At 35.4% G+C, this 23635-nt stretch overlaps 1 protein-coding gene across 3 annotated transcripts in view; it reads left to right on the forward strand.

Annotated features, from left to right (window-relative positions):
* The first annotated feature begins 1350 nt into the window (after positions 1-1350).
* Positions 1351-23635, forward strand: part of Nox4 (NADPH oxidase 4) — a 152219-nt gene continuing 129934 nt past the window's right edge. The window contains exons 1-3 of one of the 3 annotated variants that reach the window (XM_063256287.1): positions 1351-1487; positions 1868-2009; positions 2652-2747. In XM_063256287.1, the coding sequence (XP_063112357.1) occupies positions 1953-2009; positions 2652-2747 (153 nt within the window). In that variant the 5' untranslated portion in view covers positions 1351-1487; positions 1868-1952. Of the gene's footprint in view, positions 1488-1552; positions 2010-2651; positions 2748-23635 lie in introns of those variants that run through there. The other 2 variants (XM_063256286.1, XM_063256288.1) reach the window with 2 other exon arrangements.

Here is a 23635-nt window from a genome sequence, read left to right on the forward strand (position 1 = left end):
CCAGCCCCTAACAAGTGATATTTTTCAGTTTTTCCATGATCTCTTTTCCATTTCCTTCAGGCATCATATGGTAAAGGCATTGTTTACAAATAATATGCTAACTTCAGAAAGAGGCTCATTTTTAAATTTGGTCATGCACAAATATAGAAAGGTAATGTATTAAAATGAGACGACAGACAGAAAGAATTACTGAAAGTCAGTCTTTCTTCTTTCTTTTTTCTTTAACAGGGTCTTGCTGTGCAGTCTAGGCTGGCCTTGAACTCACTATGTAGCCTACATTGGCTTCAAACTTTCAGTGATTCTCCTGCCTCAGTCTCTCCAAGGCTCTGATTACAGAGGGGCACCTCCATGGCCAGTTTGAAAGTTACAATCATTAGTCGGATCATTAAATTAATTGTGAGAAGTGCATTGCATATAGCATGGGCATGAGTAGTGTGTTAAAATGTAATTTGTTTTACAAAAGAAAGAGCTAAATCAGGTGCCACGGTGCATACAGCAATCCCGTTTATGAGGAAGGCTAAGGCAGGAGTGAAAGGTTTTTGCCTCAGATGGGACACTGTAGCCGGTGGGAAGCTGGGAGGCGGAACCAAGGGGCTCTAACTTGAGGTCATCCTCTCGCCCCTAGGCAATTTACCTGTGCCGCCAAATGAATACCAATGGGCTACCCGTGCATCACTAATGCCCCTTAGGCACCACCCCAAACCTAAGCTACAGGTATGCTCCCACACCACGTGTCTGGCGGAGAGAATGCCAGACCCAGGAGGGTCTTGGGGTCTCCCCCACATTCTTAAAATATTAAAGGTCTTTTAATTTCATACTTATCTTTTCAGCTGCGCCGAAAAATCCTATCAGATGGTTCCCTCCCGCGCGGAAAATTCTATCAAGGAAGATTGTAACCTGGAGGCAATTTAGTCAAACCCTGTCTCAAAATAAAAAGACTGATACAATAGTCTTTGTTCTATCCCTATATCTCAAAGCCATGCGATTATGTTACCAGTGGTGTCACTTGGTTGTTTAATTCAAGAAAGTTCTTGTTTTAATAAATCTTTATCGAACATCTATTAAGCATCATTCTTCGGGATGACTGAATGATGTGCGCACCTCTTCCCTAACACCGACAGGTTGTTTTGCAGGGTGGGAATTGTGTATCAGTGCCACACTTGTCTTACCCTTCCCTGGGCCTCCTTTGCAAGCCTGAGAGGATTCCTACTGCCATACAGACTTTGAAACTAGGTAGTAAAAAAGTTCCTAAATAGAGGAAATCTGAACCGCTCTAAAGCCTCTGAGAATTACGTCAGTATTAACCAGTTACTTCCTGGTTCTTTGTATTCAGCGATGTTTAAAAAGTTTCCATCAAGACCAGGTGGGTGGCGGCGAGGATAAAGAAGGGCGAGGTTTGCCTTAGATCTCAGGGGGCGTCCGTGTGACCTGAGAGCAAGCTGCGGAGGACCAGTGGGATATTAACACCCCAGCTGTTTCCGACTCAGGTTTCTGTACCTAGGCACTTTGAGCTGAACTCTTTTGGGGGAAAAACTTGGCGTGCGTGCCCATGTGTGTGTGCGCGCGCGCGCGTGTGCCCGAGGAGGAGTTGCGTCCCCCCTATTTATCAGCATGACTGCCGCTCTGCACCTCTTGGCCGCGCTCTCGCAGCACAGGCCAGGCTGCAGCCTGCTGGGGACGCCGACGGGCTCCCACCCGGGAGTCTAGATCCGCCGCCGCCGCCAGCGCAGACAAAGGCGCGGCCGGCGCTGCAGACGCGCGCTCGGGGCGGCCGGGGTGGCGCTGTGCTGCGGGGCGCGGATCCGCCGGGCTGGCGCGGCGCCAGCCTCGCTCGCTCTTTGACCTGCGTCCCTCGCCTCTCCCGCAGGCCAGACATCCGTCTCAGCTGCCCCCGGGCCACTGTTTCTTCTGGGCCGGCCGGCGGGCCAAGCACGCAGCACCGGGCCGGCGGCATGGCTGTGTCCTGGAGGAGCTGGCTGGCCAACGAAGGGGTTAAACACCTCTGCCTGGTAGGATGGCGGGCCGGGCACCTCGCGTGGGTCTCTCTCGCCTAGACTTGATTCATTCTCGGAGCGTGCGCGGGTGGGCGTTTGGAAGTAGAAGTTTTGGCTCTTACTTGAACTTTCTCAACGAGCAAAGTTTATGCTGTGGAAACTCAGAGATAATAATGACACCCCCACTCCATCCCCTTACCCTTGGGAACTTTCCTTCACATGGATGGGAGAGCGGATGCACAGATGTGGAGGAAGGGAAAAGCTATTTAAGTGAACACAGTTTTTTCCTAACCCTTTAGATAACCCCCCCTCCCCCTTTGCTCTTTTTCCCAGATTGGTTCCGGTTGCTTAGGACAGAGTGCTGTCACTAATTTGAAGTCTTATTTTGTACTTCAGGGGATGTCTGTAGCTGCAGATCATTCTGTTTTGGAAATGAGCCTGGAGACCAATTTGCCACCCAAATGTTTATTCTTAGGTTGGAGGGACTGGTTAGGGCCAGTTTTTCCTTTGAGTGGTTTCCAGCTTTCTGCTTAATTGAGATGCTTCCTGCAATCACTTATTGCTGCTGCACTAAAACTACTATGTTCAGAAAATGTGATCTCATTCATCGAGTGATATTTATTCTTAATTTTTGTTTCCTCTGTCTCTTTGTTTTAGCTCATATGGCTCTCCTTGAATGCCCTACTGTTTTGCAAAACTTTCCTGCTGTACAATCAAGGGCCAGAGTATCACTACCTCCACCAGATGCTGGGTGTAAGTAGAACTCGGTTGAATGTAGCAAACATTGTCCCAAGGGTTGGCCAGTTCTATTCATCAAAGAAACATTTGCTGCACCCTTTACAAACTTGTCAGTATCTGATGTGGTCAAGTTTTCTTGATTTATCATTCACAATTGTGTAGGTGAGAAAGATTGACTCTTTTCTTTCTTTCTTTTTTTTTTTTTTAGAACTAAAGATAACATAAAAGATAACTAAAGATAAACTGCTAAAGTGAAATGAATGAACCTGCCAGATCAGGCTATTAGTGTCTGAGAAGGTTCCTTTTGGCAAACTCTAAATGCCCTGGAGACTTTGCTTCCCCAGGAAAATGACCCCTGAGGGCTCCTGGTTTCCACTTACCATGGCTGTCAACCTGCCTGTGTGCTTGTCCAGAGGATCTCTCCACTGTTTTGTTTTCCTGAGATTCCCACAAAGTGTGTGTCTAATGCAATAATTCACTTTGGGATGTTCTCAGTTGTTTGCCTTTGGTTAGCAGCTGATTGTGGTTCTAGTGTTTTGTTCTGATACGAGAGGGATATTGTGTAAAACAGGGCTCTGATTTACTTCATGTAGATATTGTTCTTTTTTCTGTTCCGTTTTTGAACTCATCCTTCTTTTTTGTGATTTCCTATTTGATCCCTGAACAAAAGATAGCCTCACCAATGACATTATATTTTGCATAGGAGATTGCATTTTCTAAAGAACAAGCAAAGAATATAAAATATATTGCAGAATCTTAGGGCACCCAAGCAAGTAGATTTGTCATTCTTTTTCAAGGAGGAATAAAACACATTTTAAAGAGGAGAGGTATTGCTTTGCTTTCCATAATTTAGTGACTATTTAGAATTACTTGATTAATTTTATGGAACTCTCTGTTTTTTACATGTAGAAAATTTATTTATCTTTAAACCTTGGCACCCTGAGCAGTGACTGGCACATGCCCGCAGTAAGGTGCAGCTAAATTAATAGTAATTGATTTTTTTTAACCAAAAGATGCAATGTTTCATAACCTATGAGTCACATTATTATTTTTTTAAAAAATGTTTCATACCTGTTTTAAGTTAAAAGGATGAGACAAAGTAATCTTAAAAACAAACTCATTTTATTGGAAATTATGAGATATAAATATATCATCATTTTGTAATCTCTGTTCAACCACTTAGAAACTGTTATGAAATCTGCACTTTTTTTTTTTTTTTCAATTTTGGGGATTGAATTTAAGGCCTTTGAACTAAGTTATCTTTCCAACTTCCCTTTTTCTTTCTTCCTTTTTGAAATTTTGAGACAAAATCTGCCTAGTCTGTGCCTAGACTGCCTAGACTGTGCTCAGATCCTCCTACCTTAGCCTTTCAGAGAGCTGGAATTACAGAAATGGTCACTTCTGGGCTTGAAATCTGTGCTTTTCTAATGGACACAGAGAGTAGAACCTTATCCCTCCCCTCAATTTGCTTGTAATTTAGTGAGAAAACCAGTGAAAAAACAGTTACAATTCAAAAAATAAGAATTTGTTTTCTAATGAACTTACCAGGTCTGCTACCTATCATTCTTATTTTATTTCCTGGAAATTTGCCATTGGTTGTGAATTAATGAAGAGGACATTTTTGTTCAGTGGGAGGTTTTATCTGACTTCTTATATAACTTGATGAACAACTTGAAGACTTGAGAATTACAAAATTTCTGGATCTGTAAAATTTGCTCTGGATCAGTAGATATTTGTGTTAACATAAAATCTAAAAATTGGAATATTTACTGCAATAACTTGGAAAGCTGTAGTTGAACTTTGGATTTTAACTTGGTACACAACATAAACTAAAATAAAAATTTATTTTTAAGAAGACTAGCCGGAAACGAACAAGTTAACTTTTATGATCTTGTATGTTGTGCAACTTCAGTTATATTTTGGTTACAGTCAGATAAGATGAAGATTATACATATATCCATGCATATGTGTATTCACACTCACGCAGCCCAACACATTTTTAAAATGTTTAAAGGTATTTTCTACCTCTATACTTCCATCACACTTTAGTTGTTTTATGTAGATGGTGTGACAAGTTAGGGATGTCCAAGATTGGCTGGCACATGGGGCCTCAATGAATACTAATGAAGTGAGTGAGGAAAAAACTGATGAGAGGACCATGGCCAAAAGGCAACAAACTGATAAAGAGAGGGCACTGAGTTACTTTTCAGGTAAACCTAAGACTAGTGAAGTGAGGTGATCTTTAAGCTATCTGGTCAGGATTCAACATTTTATGGGAATCCTTGTGGAAAGAAATGCTATTCTTTCTTGACAGCATGCTGAAAGATGATTCATGACTTTCAAACTTGTACCTTTCCATCAATTACTCATTTGGGTTTTCTAGTCATTAGTTCACCTAAGTTATTTTAAAGTTAGTATTTCAACCAATATGTGCTTTTCAGTAAAAAAAAAAAAACCCAAAACTGTAGTTTTGCAATTTGCTTTATGAAGGACTCTATATGTTCAAGAATTACTTTTCTAATCTTATGTTTGTGGTACGATTTCATAGAATAAGTATTTTCAGGCACTTTTCAAATTGAAAAAAATACAGTAAGTACAACAATGAGATAAGGTAATTTAAAATAAATATTCCTGATCCCCATGTTTTATATCTTTAATAACTATGAAGTATTAGTTTAATATCTTAGAGCAGTACATATTATAGCTTATCAAACATTCAGTTTGACCATGATAGAAATGTAGAAATCCTGAAGAGCTTATAAATATTCTGAGATGGTGAGTTTGTTTTAGAGTCACAGAAATTTTAGGTTGACAGAAATAATGATGATATTTCTGGAATCAGTTTATACCATCCAAAAACATGAATGGGACTGTATCTACCTATTTTCATTAAGTATTATACGTTATTAAAGGTTGCTATCATTCATCTGAAAAGTTTACTGTGGTGACAAGATTATCTTAGTATTGTCACTGGAAGGATCCACAGAAAATATCATATCTACAAAAAGCTAAGATATAAAGAAGCAGTAGATTTTTAGTAATTGTCTGTGACCTTTGCTTTGTATTGAAAACTAGCCATTCAGCTCTACAGGAACCTATCATATGCCAGGCATTTTACAAGTATTTTTGCTTGTGCTAAGAAAAAAATTCTTGTTTTATATATCAAGATACATACGCCAAAGAAAGTGCATGATTTGCTGGAGTGTTTTGGGTGGTCAGTGTCAAAAACAGAACGCAAAAATATAATGTTTTCTGATCTCTGTGTTTCTCTCTTGATGGGCAATTTTTAAAACTATTTCAACTGGCTCAGCTCAGGTACTCAGAGCAATGATTAATGTTACTCCTATCATTGCTGCCTAATAGAAATATCATGGAAGTCATAAAGTAAAAGGAAGCTGAAAACATTCATTTTAAAATGCATTGAACCCAATATATCCAAAATATTATTTTGACATATAGTCATTAATTAAAAATTAATGAAATGTTTTACATTATTTTTTGTATTAATATAAAATATGTTTTTATTCTCTTGCATAGTAATAATTCATTCATTAAATTTTTATAAGGATTATCAAATCTTTGTTTTTAATCTCATAAGCCTTATACATGAAACAGCAGATTCTTATGTAGTACCTAAGTTGTTGTAGACATACTTTAATGTCATCTGATAATGTAAATGAGTCCCAGGTAGTCCACACTACACTGGAGGCTGGCGAGGAAGAAGTGTTTAAGGAGTTTGAGAGCAGCCAGAGAAACAGTGAGATCCTGTCTCAAATAAATAAATGCATAAATAAAATAATAAATATTAAGACTGCTAAATCTAATGTTAAGTCCTTTGATAAGCATAGGCACACTTAATATATTGAGATTGTATGTGGCTAATGACTTTTGTTCTGTAGAGTTATGGAAAAGATAGTCTTACCTTTGTGGCTATCTTAAGTTATCATTTTATTTTAAAGCAGACAACTAACCAGGCTCAATGAAAATTACATCAAGATATAAGTAATTTTACTCCTCTACAAAACATGAATTGACATGAAAGCTTTCTGGGAGTTGTATTTTTAAGAGGAAAGTGTTAAATTGTGTTATGTACATGTACCGACTCCCCATGATGTTATAATATGATGTACTGTGAACATGTATCATGAATAGTCTTTCCCAGAGTGATACCATACAGAAAGGAGTCAGTGTGGTCACGGCTGGTTTATGCCCGAGTTAATATACTAATCAGTTTGTGCATTTCCTAGGAGATGTTTAATGATGACATCTCTGAGTTTTGCAGTCTGTATTGGAGTAACAGAAAAAAATGTCTTGAGGGAAAGACAAAACAAACATCAAATAACAACCCATACACTATCTTATAGTAAGCTTTTAAATAAAGAACTTTTTATTGGTTGAGATGAAACCTGTTTTATTCTAAGGAATGAAAAATACAGTTACTGTTTAATAGAAAATACTGTGTTAAGGAATCTTGAATAGTTTTCTATTTTTTTCAATGTTCAGGCAGTTTAACAGAAAATCTTGCCTATGAAAGCCCTCATATTCATTGTTCTCATTTTTTGAGATGTAGTTTACAGTTTGACGTTAAGAAATATCACTTAATTGGAATAAATACTTTAACTTGTGGAGAGAGTGTATTTTGCCAGGTTCAATGTGTCTTGGTTTTATATATATTTTTCCCCTTTAAAATCACATTTGTATATAGACTATTCAATTTCAACCTAGTTATGATGCCATGTTGGGAGGACTTAGATTTTTTTACTTTTTCTCAGAAATGTTTAGATCTGGTGCATGGTCATGAACTTCTTTGCCCCTTTAGAAATGCTTACTGAGATATGTATATTTGGAAGGAAATTTTGAGTGACTGGATTCTTAGTAACTTTTCAGTGAAACACAAGGAAGATGTTTCTTGGTCAATCATTATCTTCTAGAAACATTAACTAATTTATCTTTTCATGAGTCCCAGGAGTTACATCACAACATTTCTTTTTACAGAAATACAAGGTTGATGTCATGTGAGCTGCTGAAGGTCAGAAGTTTGGAGTCTCTAATGAATAGACTTAAATTTTAAGACAGTATCCTGGGCAGCTTTGATTCTGCTGAAAGGAATGTATGTTTGTCATGAATTTCAAAAGAAGACTTGATCATTAGCTATTTACTTTTTTGCACAGAATAATAGTCACTAGCCAGAATTGCCAAGATATGCACTGTGGTTTCGGTTTAGGGGATATTATTTTTAACTGTTAGTCTTTATATGCTTTTATTCATAACATTCTGCTCTTGAAACAATTATTGTTATTATTTTTTGCTGTTTATTGACAGATGAAGTGGATTGCATTCCTTTGAAGAGATCACATTATATTATTTTCTTTCTTATTTATTTTTAAATTTTTTTTTTTTTTTTTTTGAGATAGGGTCTTGCTATGTAGTTCGGGATGGCTTTGAACTCACTATGTAGTTGAAGTTGGCTTTGAACTGGCAGCAGTTCTTCGGTTCAGCCTCTCACATCCTGAGGTTACAGGAGTGCATCATCATGCCTGGCTGTGTTCTAGTCTTCATCTATTCACAATAGATAGCAATTCAGAGTTTCAGCATTAGGAGTTTTGATATATTTACTAGATTTCTTTTTATTTTTTTCTGAAATGAGATTGAAGTAATTTGCTCATGATCATCTATGGCTTGGTCATTATTTGACCTACTCGTTCTGTTGTTCAGTCAGCTGGCTATAATGGATAGCTGGGAACATAAGTGGGAAAAATTTTTTTCTGCAGACACCACATCCACTGGATCAGTATTTTTTGGAGGGTGATTTTATTTTACTGCTACCATATAAGTATACGTGATAACATTCATCATAGGAAATTGTACCTGTACACGATAGAACTTGCTTGTTTATTTCTTTCCCATTCTCCTCCCTTCCTTTCAACACCTCTTCCTCTGGAAAATATTAAACCCTAAATTATATGTAATGCTAGCTTTTCATTTTTCTTTTTTTGGTACCAGGAATCGAACTCCGGGCTTACACTTGCAAAGCAAGTGCTATGCTGCTAAGCTACATCCCTGGCACAGCTTTTCATTTTATCTTAAACGGTATTTTAAAATGTTTAGCAATTTAAGATGTTAAGAATGATATTGATTGATACTCAAGACAAAATATACATTTTCAGCATTATCATTGTTTTTGAATTCTCAGATAATTTTTAAGTAAATTAATTTTTAAGACATTTTAATTTAGATTGTATTTGAGTCTATCTATTAAAATTCTAGGGGTCGATGTTTAACATCTTTTTAGACGCTGTAACTTTTTTTTATCAGTGCCGTCCAATATATTACAGAGTTGAGAGTTAAATCTCAGATGTTTTCAAAGTTACTTCTTTCATTTAAAAATTAGTAATATAAATATTAATAGCAGACTACATCAATAAAGCCTACCTCAGTACTAGGCTCAGAGCTTTGTGTTGATTAATTTATTCATCTATCTTATATAATAAGTGCTTCCAGGTTTTTGGTTTGCAGTCAAGAAACTGAGTTAGAGAGATTTTGTAACTCATCAGTGAGTGACAGAGTGACTCTTGCCTAGAGATTGTGTTTCCAGGTTTTACTTGTATTGTTTTTTAAAAGTTATTTTTAAAACTAATTGACAAATACAATTATCATAATACTTTGAAATATGTACATATTATGGAATGGCTGAATGAAAAGAACTAATTTATTACATCATGTACTGATGTATTGTGGTATGAACACTTAAAATCTGCTTTCTTGGCAATTTTTAGGAGTCTGATACATTGTTATTAACTATAGTCAACATGACAGACAGTAGGTCTTTTAAATTTCTTTTTATTAGTACATGTTTATAATACAAAATGTTCATGTTCCTTTTGGGAAGTTGGTATGTGTTCTTCCTAACTGAAATTTTTTATCCATTGCCCCACATCTCCTGACCCCACCCTTCCCCTCCACCCTCTGGAAACCATGCCAGTGTCCTTCTCTGAATTCAACTTTATTACATCCATATATAAAAATGAGATCATGTGATACTTTTCTTTCTGTGTTTGTTTTATTCAACTTAACACAATATACCAAGGTAAATCCATGTTGTTGCAAGTGATAGGATTTCCCTCTTTTTTTAATTTGGAAAAATTTTTCATTGTGTGTATATAAACTATGTGTTCTTCATTCACTACTAACAAACTTGTATTCTGAGCCACTGTGTTATTCTGTGTATTTGGAGCATTAATATTAGGTGGAACCATATGAAACTGTCACTTTGGTAATTTAGAAAAATCAAATATCAACCATTTGATGTTATTAAATTTTAATAGCAGTTCTTACTATTTATCGATTGGATGCAATGTGCAGGATGCAATTCTTGTCTCTTTTATAAACTTAGTTTTTCCTCATATTTAGTTTAGTACTTACAACAACCTCAGAAGATAGAAATCACTTTTTATAGAATTAAGAAACAAATTCTCAGTGACTCAGTAACTTGTCTGAGATCACACAGCCAACAAGTCAAATGTGAACCCATGTCTCCGTGACACCTCAGACCTCGTTCTTGTCATTTGTTTCACATGGCAGGTTCTAGAGTTAGAACCTGGAATTCTTACTCCTAGTTAAGTTTCCTGTCCCTGTTTCTGAATGAGACTGTGTGTGGGAGGTTGTATGAGTGTGTGTGTTTATTTTTATCTGTTATTAAGTATTTGACTAGAAGTCAAGATAAAAACTGTAACAGATTGTTCTTAAATCCAAGTCAGACTTGTCAACCTCACCTTGTTTATTGTATTAGTTTGTGAAGTTGGTCATAACAAAGTACCACTAGAGCTAGAACAAAATAAGTTTATTTCCTCACAGTTTTGGAGTCAAAGATCAAGTTCTCAGCAGGGTTGCTGTCTTCTGAGGACCTCTCACCTTGGATTATAGATGACTTTCTTTTAGAATCCTCGCATGATCTGCCTTCTGTGGGTGTCTGTTTCCTAATCTCTTCTTCTAAGGATACCCATGCTAGGACTGACCTATTCTGATGATGTCAATAATTACTGCCGTAAAGATTACATCTCCAAATACAGTCCCACAAAGATACTGCACATTAAGATTTTAGCATATCAATTTGGGGGTAATGCTTAGCTTGTAACATCTACTATATTTCTTAGTGTCCTGGAATTAAGGCATGAATTTTGAGGAATTAATCTGACATTAATGTGATTTTGTTTTCCTTAATTTTAGGGTCTCAGATGACATTCCAGAAAGACATTATATTAGAGCCTTTCCAGAGGTATCTAGGAAAGAGGTGTGATGTTCCAGCCCAACTGTTTGTAGAACAGTAATCTTGGCCTCACCCTGAAATTATTTTGACATGCCTTCAAAGAAGAATATAAGATAAATTAGCACCCCATGAAGAACGGTAGCAGTATTTCATCCTGAGTACTTAAATCTTGGCATGGAAAGTATGACTTTGGATAATGACTCCCAGAACAGGAACACAGTGAACGTTGAGGAGCAATTTTACCTTGAACACTGCTGAAGCTAGTAATAGTTGTAGTGGTTGTAATCATAGCAGTCGTACCTACTTTCCCTTGGGGGGTGCTCTGCTTGGAGAGTAAGGATCCTATAGAACTAAGATATGTTATGGACATCATGCGGATTATTCTATCCATTTGTCTTAGAAGCAGTGCAGTCACATTCCTTCTCTATGTGCGCTGAGCAAGGCTGAGTTAGCCAGGGCCTCATCAGTGTTTCTTTGTGTCTATCATGTTAAACATTGTGTAGGTCATGGAAACTGATTTTAAAATTGCCTTGCTAATTCTGGATGCGAAAATCAAATATAATTTCCTGCTGAAAATGTCATAGGTTTTGGATATATAGATATACAACATTCTCTCTTTCCATGTCTCTGTCTTTCTCTGTCTCTTTGTTTCTGTCTCTGTTTCTCTGTGTGTGTATATATATATACACATGCATGTATGAGTTTGAATCATAGTTCAGGTACTTCTTTCTCTTTTTGACTTTAGCAAACCAATTATCTGAATCTAAATTTAATCATTGAAATAAGGTTCCAGCTTTACTCTCATTAGTTGCATTACATGAAGAAATGCAGGTATAATGCTTAATGGATTACTACATAACCATTCAGAAAATAGTAACTTTTGCTATAAATAATGGTATTTGGTATTCATGATAGTAATGCTATAATAGTAATAAATAATGTTATAAATTGTGTTTGTAAGTAAACGTATTAAAAATTCAGAGACGTAAGATAGCAGGGATTTCCCAGGCATATAGCAGAAAGCATCTGTGGCAGGGAGATTTGTCCTTTATTCTTACGTTACAGTGCTTAATAAATAGTTTGATGATGATCCTGTATATCCGCTGGTTAACTGTAACATTCTAGTTTCAGTCCTGTCTGCTTCCCTGATCCTTTTTGAGCAAGATGGGTACAGGCTGTCAATCTGTCTTTGACAAAGTTAGTGATTATTGGGTGTAACTTTGAGCTGAAGTAGAAAGCATTTCATTCAAAAATAAACTAATCCTTTTTATTAGTGTATACTGGAACTTGAAATGTTCAATAGTTAAACAAGAGAAGTAGAATCTATCTCATATATTATTATGAATCCAAGATTAGAATAAATAACAGAGCAGCATTCACTGAACTATTCTTTTGCCCAATATGTTCTATGTCAGAATTCTCACTTTTCTCCAAAGTGGATTCTTATTCTGTAGAGAAAGTTACATGAATTTCCCACTGATTAAAGTATCTTGTATGAAACCTCTTGCCTAGCAAAAGCTTTAAATGTTTTAGTTTTCTTCTTTTTTCTGTACTGTCAACTTCATAACTTTAAATAATAATTCACCATATTATTTCATACCCCAGTATCCTAACCATCTCAGAGTGCTGTGCTAAGGATTACATTGTAAAAGTTAATGACGTGCTGGGCATGATGTGCTTTGAGGAACCGAAAGCCTTACTGATGGGAAAATGGTTGTTGGACACTATTTTTGTCTTAGCCATTGTCTTACAGCATGGCTGTCCTAGAAATCATTATGGAAACCTTGAAGAAAATTATGAAAGAAAAGTTTTGTCTTCTTTATGAAAAAGTACAGTCAAGTCTTAATATCCAAAACATTTTACACTTACAGTGGTTGATACTGAACAGCATTATGAAGGTTTGTGCCATATTATAATTAAAAAAGACAGCAATGTAGGAGAGCAAACCATCTGGATGGGCGTACCCACTCTTCAGGCCAGTTTTACATCTTAATAAAACTTTGTGATGTGATAACATTTAAATACCATGGTAAAAAGCTAGTGTCTTCTGAAAAATAGTTTCATTTCCATTTTGGCAGTGGGACTAAAGGACAAATAGATTAAGAAGGTATAGAATTTCATCAAGGTTATTGTGTGCATATTTAGAAATTGGACAGCTGAATTTGATAATTGCTCCCATATATGAATAAGTGAATTCAATACAGTGTTTTATGTGGGAAACTGTATTTTTAATGGATTTTATAAATTTAGAATTTTTCCAAGATCTACCAACTTATATCAAAGCTAAAAAAATCTGAAATGTCTTAAGGCTAAAGGAGATGAGTCATATACTCAAAGTGAAGGCATTTTATATATCTAACATTAACCCCCATACACATTTTATTATTAAATTTTATTTAAGAAGCATTCTATGATGAATAACTTTTGACCACATTCCTTTTCTTCCTGATAGGATTTTTTTTTTTTTTTTTTTTTTTTACACACGAAGCTAAGTTCCATTTTTTAACCCAAAGCTAAGTTCCATTGATAGGATCCAGAGTGGCCAAACAACTTTTATTTTTCTGTATGCTGTACTTTTTTGATTTTCTTTGTTAGCTTCTTGTTCCCCCAATATGCTCTTCCTTATATGCTTTTTGTATTTCTATCACTCTGAGTAAACTGTTGCATCTCATATGTTAGCATGAATTTCAAGGATAGAGAAGATACTCTAAGGAGACAGAGATGTGAACAGGAACTAAAAAGAACCAACTCAGAATGCTGATGAAATAGGGTGAGGAGTGCTTTTTTTTCCCTTGGTCAAAGTACTTTAGGAGGTATTTTGAACCTTTCGACTTTTGCCAGTTTTCTTCACTTTGAAAAGCATGAACCTGAAATTATTTTGTAAAGTGCATTGAGTCATGCAAACAAAAGGTGAAAAATACTTTTGTTTTTTTTCTCCATAGCTAAGAGTATGCAAAGAGGGAAAACCTAGCAAATATGATCAATGGTCTATATTAATGGATTCCAACTGGAAAAAAAAGTGATTCTTACTAAACCACAAGAATGTAGAGGATCAACATGAATGTGCTCCTTCGTGGGGAATGGTATTTGCTGCTGGGAACTGTGTTCCGTTTATTACATTCCATGGCCTTTTTCTGTAGTATTGAGGCTTGGCTTGACCTGTGTGGGACCTATCACTGAACTATTTAGCTATGTTCCTCTTGTGCATTTAATTTCTAGTGTAAAAGAGTGAAAGGAAGGGTCCAATGAAAAGCTTGGAAGAGCTTCATTTTCTGGCTCATAATAGATCTACCAGGTTTCCTTAATTTTGGTTTACTTGTAGAAAACCAGCCTTAAATTCCTGATTTTATGCAACACATGTTTGGCTTAACTTACTGAATTTAAATATATACAGTTTGTTTTAGCCTTTTATACAATGAAATCCATTGCTTCTTAATATAAATGTCTAAAGTCACTTTTCCCTGGGCTTTAGTGACATTAAGCTCCACTTTCAAATACATTAATATCTGCAAAAAAGTAGAAATATTAATTGGAGTGATATGCTGTTATGAATAGAGCATGAATTTTTGGATAAAATGATTTAAATTGGAATCATCACTTTTCTTAACAAATGTGTCTTTAATTTCTTAAAGCATTTAAAACCTGTTTTCTCAATTTAAAATGGGGTATTATTAAACTAAATTTTTAGAAGAGCATGTCATTATTGAAACATTGTTGACTTACAACTATGGCAACTTAGTTCATCCAGTGTTTGATTTAAAATACTACAACTTACCTTTGAATAGTAAGGGCTTTTTTATGGAGGAGTGGAGGGAAGGGTTGAATAAGATAAGCAAGGTATGACTGGCTCTCAAAAAGAGTTATTTTGTTTTTTCTAATAACTAACATTGTTGCTTTCAGAAAACATTCGGAGTTAAGATTTAATATTCAAATCTATTTGTAAATGTTTATGACTAAAATTATCCAACAACCAAGAAATGTTACCTCCTAATGTAGTGTAAAGCAAGAAATTTGAAATGTTTTGAAAGGATATTTTGCAAGCCATTCACAAAAACAAATCAAAACAAGAAAAGAGAGAAAGACCCCCCCCAAAGAAAAAACAAGAGAAAAAGAAAAGAAAAGAAAAGAAAAGAAGTCTACTTCAAGGTGTGTCTCAGCTGTCACTGGTGTACAACACGGGCAGACAGAGTCCAGATCCGATTTGATTAATACCAGCAAGCCAGCTGTGACTTTACTGCGGGGTACTAGATAATTAAAGTGAGGTTGCACAGTTAGTTCCCCTGAAATTCAGGCTGGTTTCTTGCTGTGAGGCTGGAACCAAACCTTTTAGCTTACAGCTGTCTGTGCACCCCTGCTGTCTTGAACTCAGATCCCTTTGGGTTTCAGCTTGGCACTCTGACCTCCTGTGGCTTTGAACTCAGCTGTTTGTCCAGACACTGAGAGCCAGTAGACAGAGCCAGCAGTTGCTCTTGAGTTCCAAGCTCAGCTGGCCCCTCTCCAAGATGACTCCTGGCCAATTGCCCTCACCTGGGGGACGTCTGCTCCTGAATAACCTACCAGACGATGCAGTCTGCTGTGTTCACTGCTCTGCTCCACTGGTGCGTTTCTCCGGCGAGGCCCCTGGGGTCACCTGTAGTCACTTGGTGCCTGTAGTTTGCAGCTGTCTCTCCCATACAGGGAGTCTGGGCTCAGGGAGAAAGTGCTACCTGCCACCTCCTCCTCCTTTGTTGAAGTCTTTCTTTTTGGTTTGGAACATTTCTGTTCTAAGTTTTCTTAAGTGGAGCAAATGAAGTTCTTGTTATGACAAAATACAGGAGTTTTGTATTTTCTTGGTATAGCAGTTGATTTTAGTAAGATTAAGATGGAGATGATATCAATACATGGAATGTCAGAAAAATGGTATTAAAAGTATAAGAGAGAACATTAAAAGTATAGATGAATAGAGGGGGATGGATTTTTTAAAAAAGATAAATAAAAAGTAAAAGCAATTATTCACCTTAACATTCTGAACTGTACAGCATTGTAGTTTGTGTCAACCCAAAATACTAATTAAAGGTTAAGATTATGAGATGGAGTATGAGTGGAGGTTTTTTGTTTTATGTACAGTAGAATAAAGATTTTTAAAAATTAATATTTTTAATATATTTTGAAATACTTGGCTTTCAAAAATTGTTTGCTGTGTGTAATAACAGCAGGTAAGAACAGAGCTAAAGAAATCTGGCATGGTACCTATCACTAGGGGACCACAGAGTAGATGAAATTTAGTGTTAGGGCACCACTGATTTTAGTGGTGGAGTCTGAATTTTATCTTATAATCCTATAACTCAATAGTTCTTCCTTACTTTATCTGGAATCCCTTTTTATTTTGCAGAAGGCCATAACATCACTCATTATGTCTTTCCTTTTCCTGTTTCTATCCTATCCCTTTTTGTTGAATCTTGTGCTTTAAATTAATATATTTTATTTATTAAAAGTCTAGGGGTAAAAAGATCAGCAGTTTAATGCTCCTCTTCTGAAAGATTTCTGCCCTAAGCCATTAAAGATAAACAAGGTAATTTAAAAAATCTTATCAGGCATTCTCTAGTATGAAAATAATGCACACACTAATGCAAAATTATATAAAAGTAGAAATGGAAAATTGCTTCATATTATCAGTACTTAAAAGTAACATTTATCCTTGATTTTCTTTTTTGCTTCTAACTTGCTAGTTATTTTTATTGGCATGTATTTGCAATACATAATGCTTGTACTCCTCATGGGGAATCTCCACATGTACATAGCATATCTTAATTCTCTTTCTTCTCCTTCCCCTCCCCTGCTTCAAAACCTTTCCCTTTTCATTTGCAAAAGCTCTATTTCTGTTTTTCCTTCAATTGTTTTTCTTTAAATCTCTTCCCTTTCTTCCCTCTCATCTCTTGATCCTCTTCCCATTTGAAAAAGTTCTTCCTATTTCCTAATACAGCAGTTCCTCGATTCATCAACACTGTGCTTTGCAAACCATTTGGTTAGGAAACACAGCTGTTTGGCAAAATTTTGTTTTTGTTTCTGAACCCTGCATTAAGTGACAACAGGATTTTGGCCATTGTCCCACATGAAAACCAATGTGATCAGCATTTTCGTATTCTAGGTACCACTGTGTCTTTTTTTCTCCTTATTTGTACTTTGGGTTTCTCACACAAGAGAAACCATTTAATATTTAAACTCCCGTGTCTGCTTATTTTAGTTAAGATTAGGGTCTCAGGATGCATCCATTTATCTAAAAATGACTCAAGTTCATCTCTTTATGGCAGAGTAGTATTCCATTGGCTATAAACATCATGTGGTTCAGGTTGTCCGCAGCTTCCCAAGTGCTGGGACTGTAGACATGCAATATCATGTCCAGCTTCACTGCAGTTTCTGGAGAAAATATTTTTTCTTATGATTTCATAACATTCTTAAATATGTTTCATATGTATTATGAAAAAATCATTGCATATCATCAAAAATAATCACTATTAATATTTTGGTGTATTTCCTAAAGACAAGATTTTGGTTTTTTTATAGTATAGAATGCAACTATACAAAATAAAAACTTTTGTAATTTTTACAAAGAGTAACATTAAACATACATTAATTTTTTTTTTTTTTTTTTTTTTTTTTTGGTACCAGGGATCAAACTCCCCATCGTGCACTTGCCAGGCAGGTGCTTATGCTGCTGAACTAAATCCCCAGCTCTAAACATAACATTAATTTTATCCGTGATAGCATAAACTATTAAGTATACCTTGTTTGTTTTGAATATTTCACTGAATAAATAAAAACAGTTAAATATTGAATTCTTGATACTTAATTGTAAAATGTTAATTTTTAATTTTATAATCAAAACAACTTCATGACAAAATAAGAGAATAATGACAGTTATCTTCACAGTAGAGTATAAGACATAGCATCGCCATTTATTTCTGCACTTGGAAATGTATTTCTCTTTTTCAGTCTGAAATGTGATATTTTGATTCACTCAGTGTTAGTGTTTTGAGGAAAATTAAATTTGGTTTACATTCCCACTTTTATTGTAACCGTTTTCCATTGTGAAAGAATGGTAACTTAAGATGTAAAATTTTAACTTAGGACATTTGAAACTATGTGGTAAATTCAAAATTGGAAAAGAGAATTCAACAAATGTATCATTTTACATTTTACTTAATTTATTGTTCTTCAACAAGTGAACTTCACTTGTTCATCAGTTAAATCCTGAGGAGTTAATATACAGTAGGAAGTTTAGGTAAATATTCTGTACTGTACTATTCAATCATTTAGACCATTTTTACTGAGGACCTATTTTTAGGCATTTTGACTTATTTCACTACATCCGGAGTTATTTCTCTTAGAATTGACAGCTATTTTTTCCCCCATAGAAATCTGGGGATTGCCCCATGTAAAAGTTGAAAATTGTAATTAAATAATAGCCTTTTAGGTAAGATTGCTAGTATTTTAAGGCTATCGATTAAAAATAATTTTATAGATTCAATTAAGAAGACTTAAGAAACCAGACTGAGTTCAGAAGGCGTGAAATAGACAATATGTTTATGTAGGACATTTAGCAGCCATAAGAGAATAGTCTTGATGTTGAATACCCTGTATTCACTATGAGTATTCATATATGTCATTATGGAAATTGTGATTGAAAAATAATCCTCACCAGATGATAGAGTGTCATTGTTATATGTATTGCTTCTTCTCAAAAAGTTTTCTGTGTTCTCCGGCCACAAATACATGTATCTGTTTTGGCTTTTAATTTTGGGAGGAATGTTGACAAATTAAGAATGGTTTAATGAGAGGAAGAATGAAGCAAGGTTTTGGAATGGTGGCTTCTGATGAAGAGTGTTTGAAGAGTGGTGACTAAATGTTCAGTAATTGTGTTCAGATGTACAGAATGCATGGTGCAGGTGAAAGTGGCCCTGTTTTAGCTTTCAATTCAACCATGCTGTACAAAATAAATTCTACTCCTACTGTCTTTCTCAATGTCCAGATCATTTTTATTGAAGGAGGAAAATGTATCAATGATATAAAATCAAATGCTTTATATATCTGGAGGCTGTTGTGCCTTAAAAGAAATAGAGTATAACAAGTGGACATAAATGTCAACAAGCATTTAACTAGTACATTAAAAATATTTCCATTTCAGTAAGTTTTTCAACCAAAGGAGTAGAACTGCTTTTATTTGGCATATTTTTACTCTCTTCTATAATTCTGTGTGGTAAAATGGAGGCAGTGTTTATTACTGTTTAAATTCAATTCTAGGTTCTGCATACAAGTGACCTAAGAAGAGGTCACAGGTGTTAGTCATGATGGGAATTTCACAGCTTTTCAGCTTTTCGTCTGGTGACCTGTTCACTCAACAGCACTGCCTTAGAAGCTCATGGGTCTGTTTATATGCATTTCTGAATTCTGTTCACATTGAACTTTAACTTTGCCAGACAGACTCATAATTGAGAAGTGTTGATCTCTCGTGCCTGGGATACGGCATGGGAGACAATGCTGGGGCAGAAATAGCATGTTGTAGTACAGTTTTTTCTTTCTCTGTAACAGCTACATGTCCTTTTGATTTGTAAGAGACTTTTGCATAGAAAAAAGTATACATTTGTATTGAAAACAGAAGAAACTTCAAGAAAGGATAGAGAAAGATGGCTTATAAGGATAGAAAAATTATGACTTGCAGTAGAAAATATTTGAATAAGTATAGGGAAATTTTGATATAAAATTAAAATGGACTCTATTCTTTTGGTTTTATGGAAAAAATAATTACTCCAGTTTTGTCTTTAATGGTTTCTTTTGGAGGCAGTGAGTTCATTTTCTCTTCTGTCTCTGTCTCTGTCTCAAGTAGTTTGTAAGTGAGAGAACTAATCAACTTGAGTCAAAAATTATATCACAGTTAAAGGCCTCTAAAGACAACAGTGAACAAAACCCAGTTAAGATCCCTTAGAATGAAATAAAATTTATTATGGTATGAAAGGATATTCATGAAGTTTTGCTTCTACTGCAGGAACACTGAATTGCTGGTTTAAGTTTTTTAAAAAAGAATTAACTTGTTATCAACTATTTTCTAGTTATGACATATATTATTTAGATATGAAGCCTTACAAAAATGAATTATCAGCTTTTTAAGTAACTCTTCACTGAAATTTCATTTTTATTCAGTGTATGTGTGTGTTACTAGGGGTTGAACCCTGGGCCTCATGCATGCCAAGCTATATCACCACCTCTCTGTTTTTATTGAGTGTAATCTTGCTCCTATGTAATGTTGGTCATATACTAAATTCCTATCCCTGCTAGGATTTATTAATGATACACAAACATTTAAATTAGACCTATAATTATGATTTATATGTGTAAGCAAAGTGAATTGTTTTGATTTTCTGCCATAGACACTTGGTTACTATAAAGACAGTAAAAGATCTACCATTGGCTTGGAAAACTGTATAAATTTTATGTAGTGGTCTGTTTTTGTCCATGTATCTGTCTCACGACTACTGTTCTTTGGCTTACACTGTTGAGAGAATATTTTACTCCAAAGAATACTTATTGGAAATAATTTTCTTTACTAATGACCTTACATTTTGAAGTTCCCAAGAATAAGAGACTATTTGGCCTTTGCCACTTACCTGTACTGCCACTTACTGCCTTTTCACTGGAGATAGGGCGATAAAGCTGTTACAATAAATTGTTTAGTCCTCTATGAAGCATGCTGCCAAGGGTAAAGATGAAGCATGAAGAAAGAAGCTTCAAACTTGTAAGAATATATGCAAAAGGAAGGAAATTTGGAGTTGTAACTGAGAGTTAGGACTGGAGATATAGAACAAAGAACAAAAGTGTGAGCTTCGGAGAGGGAGCTGAGTAAAAATTTAGACTAATCTGAGTCATGTCTGGGAGCTAAATTGAGCTACAAAACATAAAAACATATCTGTGTGGCCTAATGATATTACAAATTTATACTGCTTGAACACTTGCGATATTGCTTGAGACTAAAAACAAAACAAAGCAAAGCAAAGCAAAAACAACAAAAAAATTGGTCTGGATGACCTGTATTTTCATATTAAAGAACTTCAGAGGTAGTGCAAGTTTTCCTCAAATTGGGTGTGGAAGGTTGGGTTAGATTTGCTATTTGTAGATAATAAAATGGAGAGAAGATTCTGGGTTCGAAGAGATATCTTGGCTAATCAAATTTAGTATCTCTTTTTAAAATAAGAGCATATCATGATTATCTATTGGGCTCATTCAGTCATTCATCTGGGTCTAACTGGTATATTTCTGAAACATTTACTAATTTTCTAGAATTTTCTTTAAATATGATGCAGGTGAGTGAAATAAAGTGCAACGTCCGTAACTTTAAATGGAACACAATCATGTAGAACTGAAATGGAAACACAGCATGGAACGAATGATTTTCAGAAAGCCATGTCATAAGAAAATTTAAATTTTGAAACTTGGTCAGGTTTGTCGTGGATTAGGGTCCAAGATTTTTGATTATAATACCTCTTGATTTTTTACTATATCCCAGTGATATAGTTTGTTCATATAATGCTTATGGTAATCTTTTGCAATAGATATACTATTTTTATTATTATTTTCATTTTGTAAGTGAAGAATGTGAGACTGAGATAGGGTAAAATACGACTCAGGTCACAAATAATAATGAAACGTTGGTCTTAGGTTCGTCTGACTTCAGAATATTTACACCTGTGATTGACAGACCTGGCTGTGTCCTTGAAGGCTCCAACCCAGGTCTAGGGAATCAGAATTTCAGAGAGTTCAGCTAAAATGTGTTTATTTAAAAATAATTCATGGATAATTTTTAAAATCTGCATTCAGATTTGTGAGGCTCTTAGATTTACTGTACATAGATTGATGGAAGATGTATTTATTGGGTGAGACTATAAGCAACTTAAAGAATAGGAAACTGTTGTGATTTTTAAAGAACATTAGACAAAGTGTTGGAATTTATCTCTCTTTTCTGGGGAATGGTGCGTAGGTAGGAAATGACAGACCATACGAGCAGCTGGGCTTCCTCTTTCCTTCCCAATAGCTAAAGAAAAATAGGGCAAGACAGTGATTTGAATGCCCAGGAAGGGCTACAGTTTGGTGTGTCTAGAGTGTGTAAGAATGGAATGATGAACAGGTTTCATACAGTTTGATTTAAAATATATCATTGGAGAAGAACCAATAATATTGACTTAGAATAAATTTACATGTTTTTGGGTAGATACAAATACCGAGACACAATACAAAAACACCTTATAAACCTCTAAAATTGTTTTCATTTCTATTTCCTGGAAATGGCTAATTATTGAGTCATCAAGAGGAAGCTAGAAAACTGACCAGTTATTTAAACTTACTATTAATGTCTTTGTGGCCTTGTTAGACCCCTTTGAACAATAGTTTTGTATAGATATTTAAACTTAGAATTCATATTAAATTCCCCCAAACTATGCCGAAAATTTCCAAACTGTTAATTTGAAAGTTAATTTACCAGGAAAGGTAGCTTGGGAGGCTTCTTTGGAGTCAGGCAATTCATAGAACTTTTTACATTTTAATAGCCTTGTCAGAAGTTTGGATGAACATGTAGAAAAGCATAAATGTAAAATTTTTAGCTGAAGCAAAGTTGAAAGGGGAAATAAATCAGAAAGTACAATTCACAGCAAACACACTTTAATGAGCTAAACTTAACTTCTTTACTCTTTTTTTCCTTAGTTTTTTTTTTCCTAGTATAGAAAAGAAGTACCAATGCTTGAGTGCAATTTATGTGAAAGCAGCCTAAACATTGAACACCCAGGAAGAGCTACTCTGCCATCATCTCCTAAAAGAGTCTTAGTATTAGCAAGTAGCACCATGGAGAGAGGTGACGGTCTTCAGTGGAGTGCTGTGAACCTGTGTTGTTAATATAAGTGTATTGAGAAGGGGTACAAAAAGGATGAGGAAGTCTTCACATTACATGAAGAATTACTGAGGCAGCTGGTTGTGTAGCATGGAGAAAACAAGATTGGACTGGGAATTCATACTCTGATCTTCAGTTGTTGAAGATGTGTTTAAGCAAAATCGTTACCCAAAGAAGCTCTGTTGAGTAAAAAGGTACTGAGGAACTGATTTCGTCTTAATGCAAGAAAACGGAAGAGATTTTGCCATTGGCTCAGCCTTCTATCTCTGGAAGGATTCAAGCAGAAGCTAGTATTCTTTAGGCTGGGGACTCTCAGAGAAGAGATTTAGATACTTGGTGGAACGTGGAATTTGACCAAGGAGCTTTCAGTTTTCCAATTTTACAAATATATGTTTTAGTGTTTTGCAAAATAATTTTACTGATAAAATGTTTTGTCAAAGCTCAATACCTTCTCTATGTAAGACTCAGATATACAGCAAGGGGGGCTCACATACCTGTAATCTTAGCACTCTAAGAGGCTGAGGCAGGAGGATCCTGCCAGGGCACTTCGTGACCTAGTGAGACTCTGTCTCTAAATAAATAAATAGAGCTTAGGATGTCGATTAATGTGAGGTCCGGGGTTCAATAAAATGAGCATACAAAACCTCAGCTATAGTTAGCCTAAACTTTTGTTCTTATCTCTATCAAAATTTCATCATTGTGATGATTAACCATACAAAGTAACAC

Source organism: Cavia porcellus, unplaced genomic scaffold (assembly GCF_034190915.1).
Source record: "Cavia porcellus strain 051 isolate PalLab524CR breed Dunkin Hartley unplaced genomic scaffold, mCavPor4.1 scaffold_9, whole genome shotgun sequence".
Taxonomy (NCBI): Eukaryota; Metazoa; Chordata; class Mammalia; order Rodentia; family Caviidae; genus Cavia; species Cavia porcellus.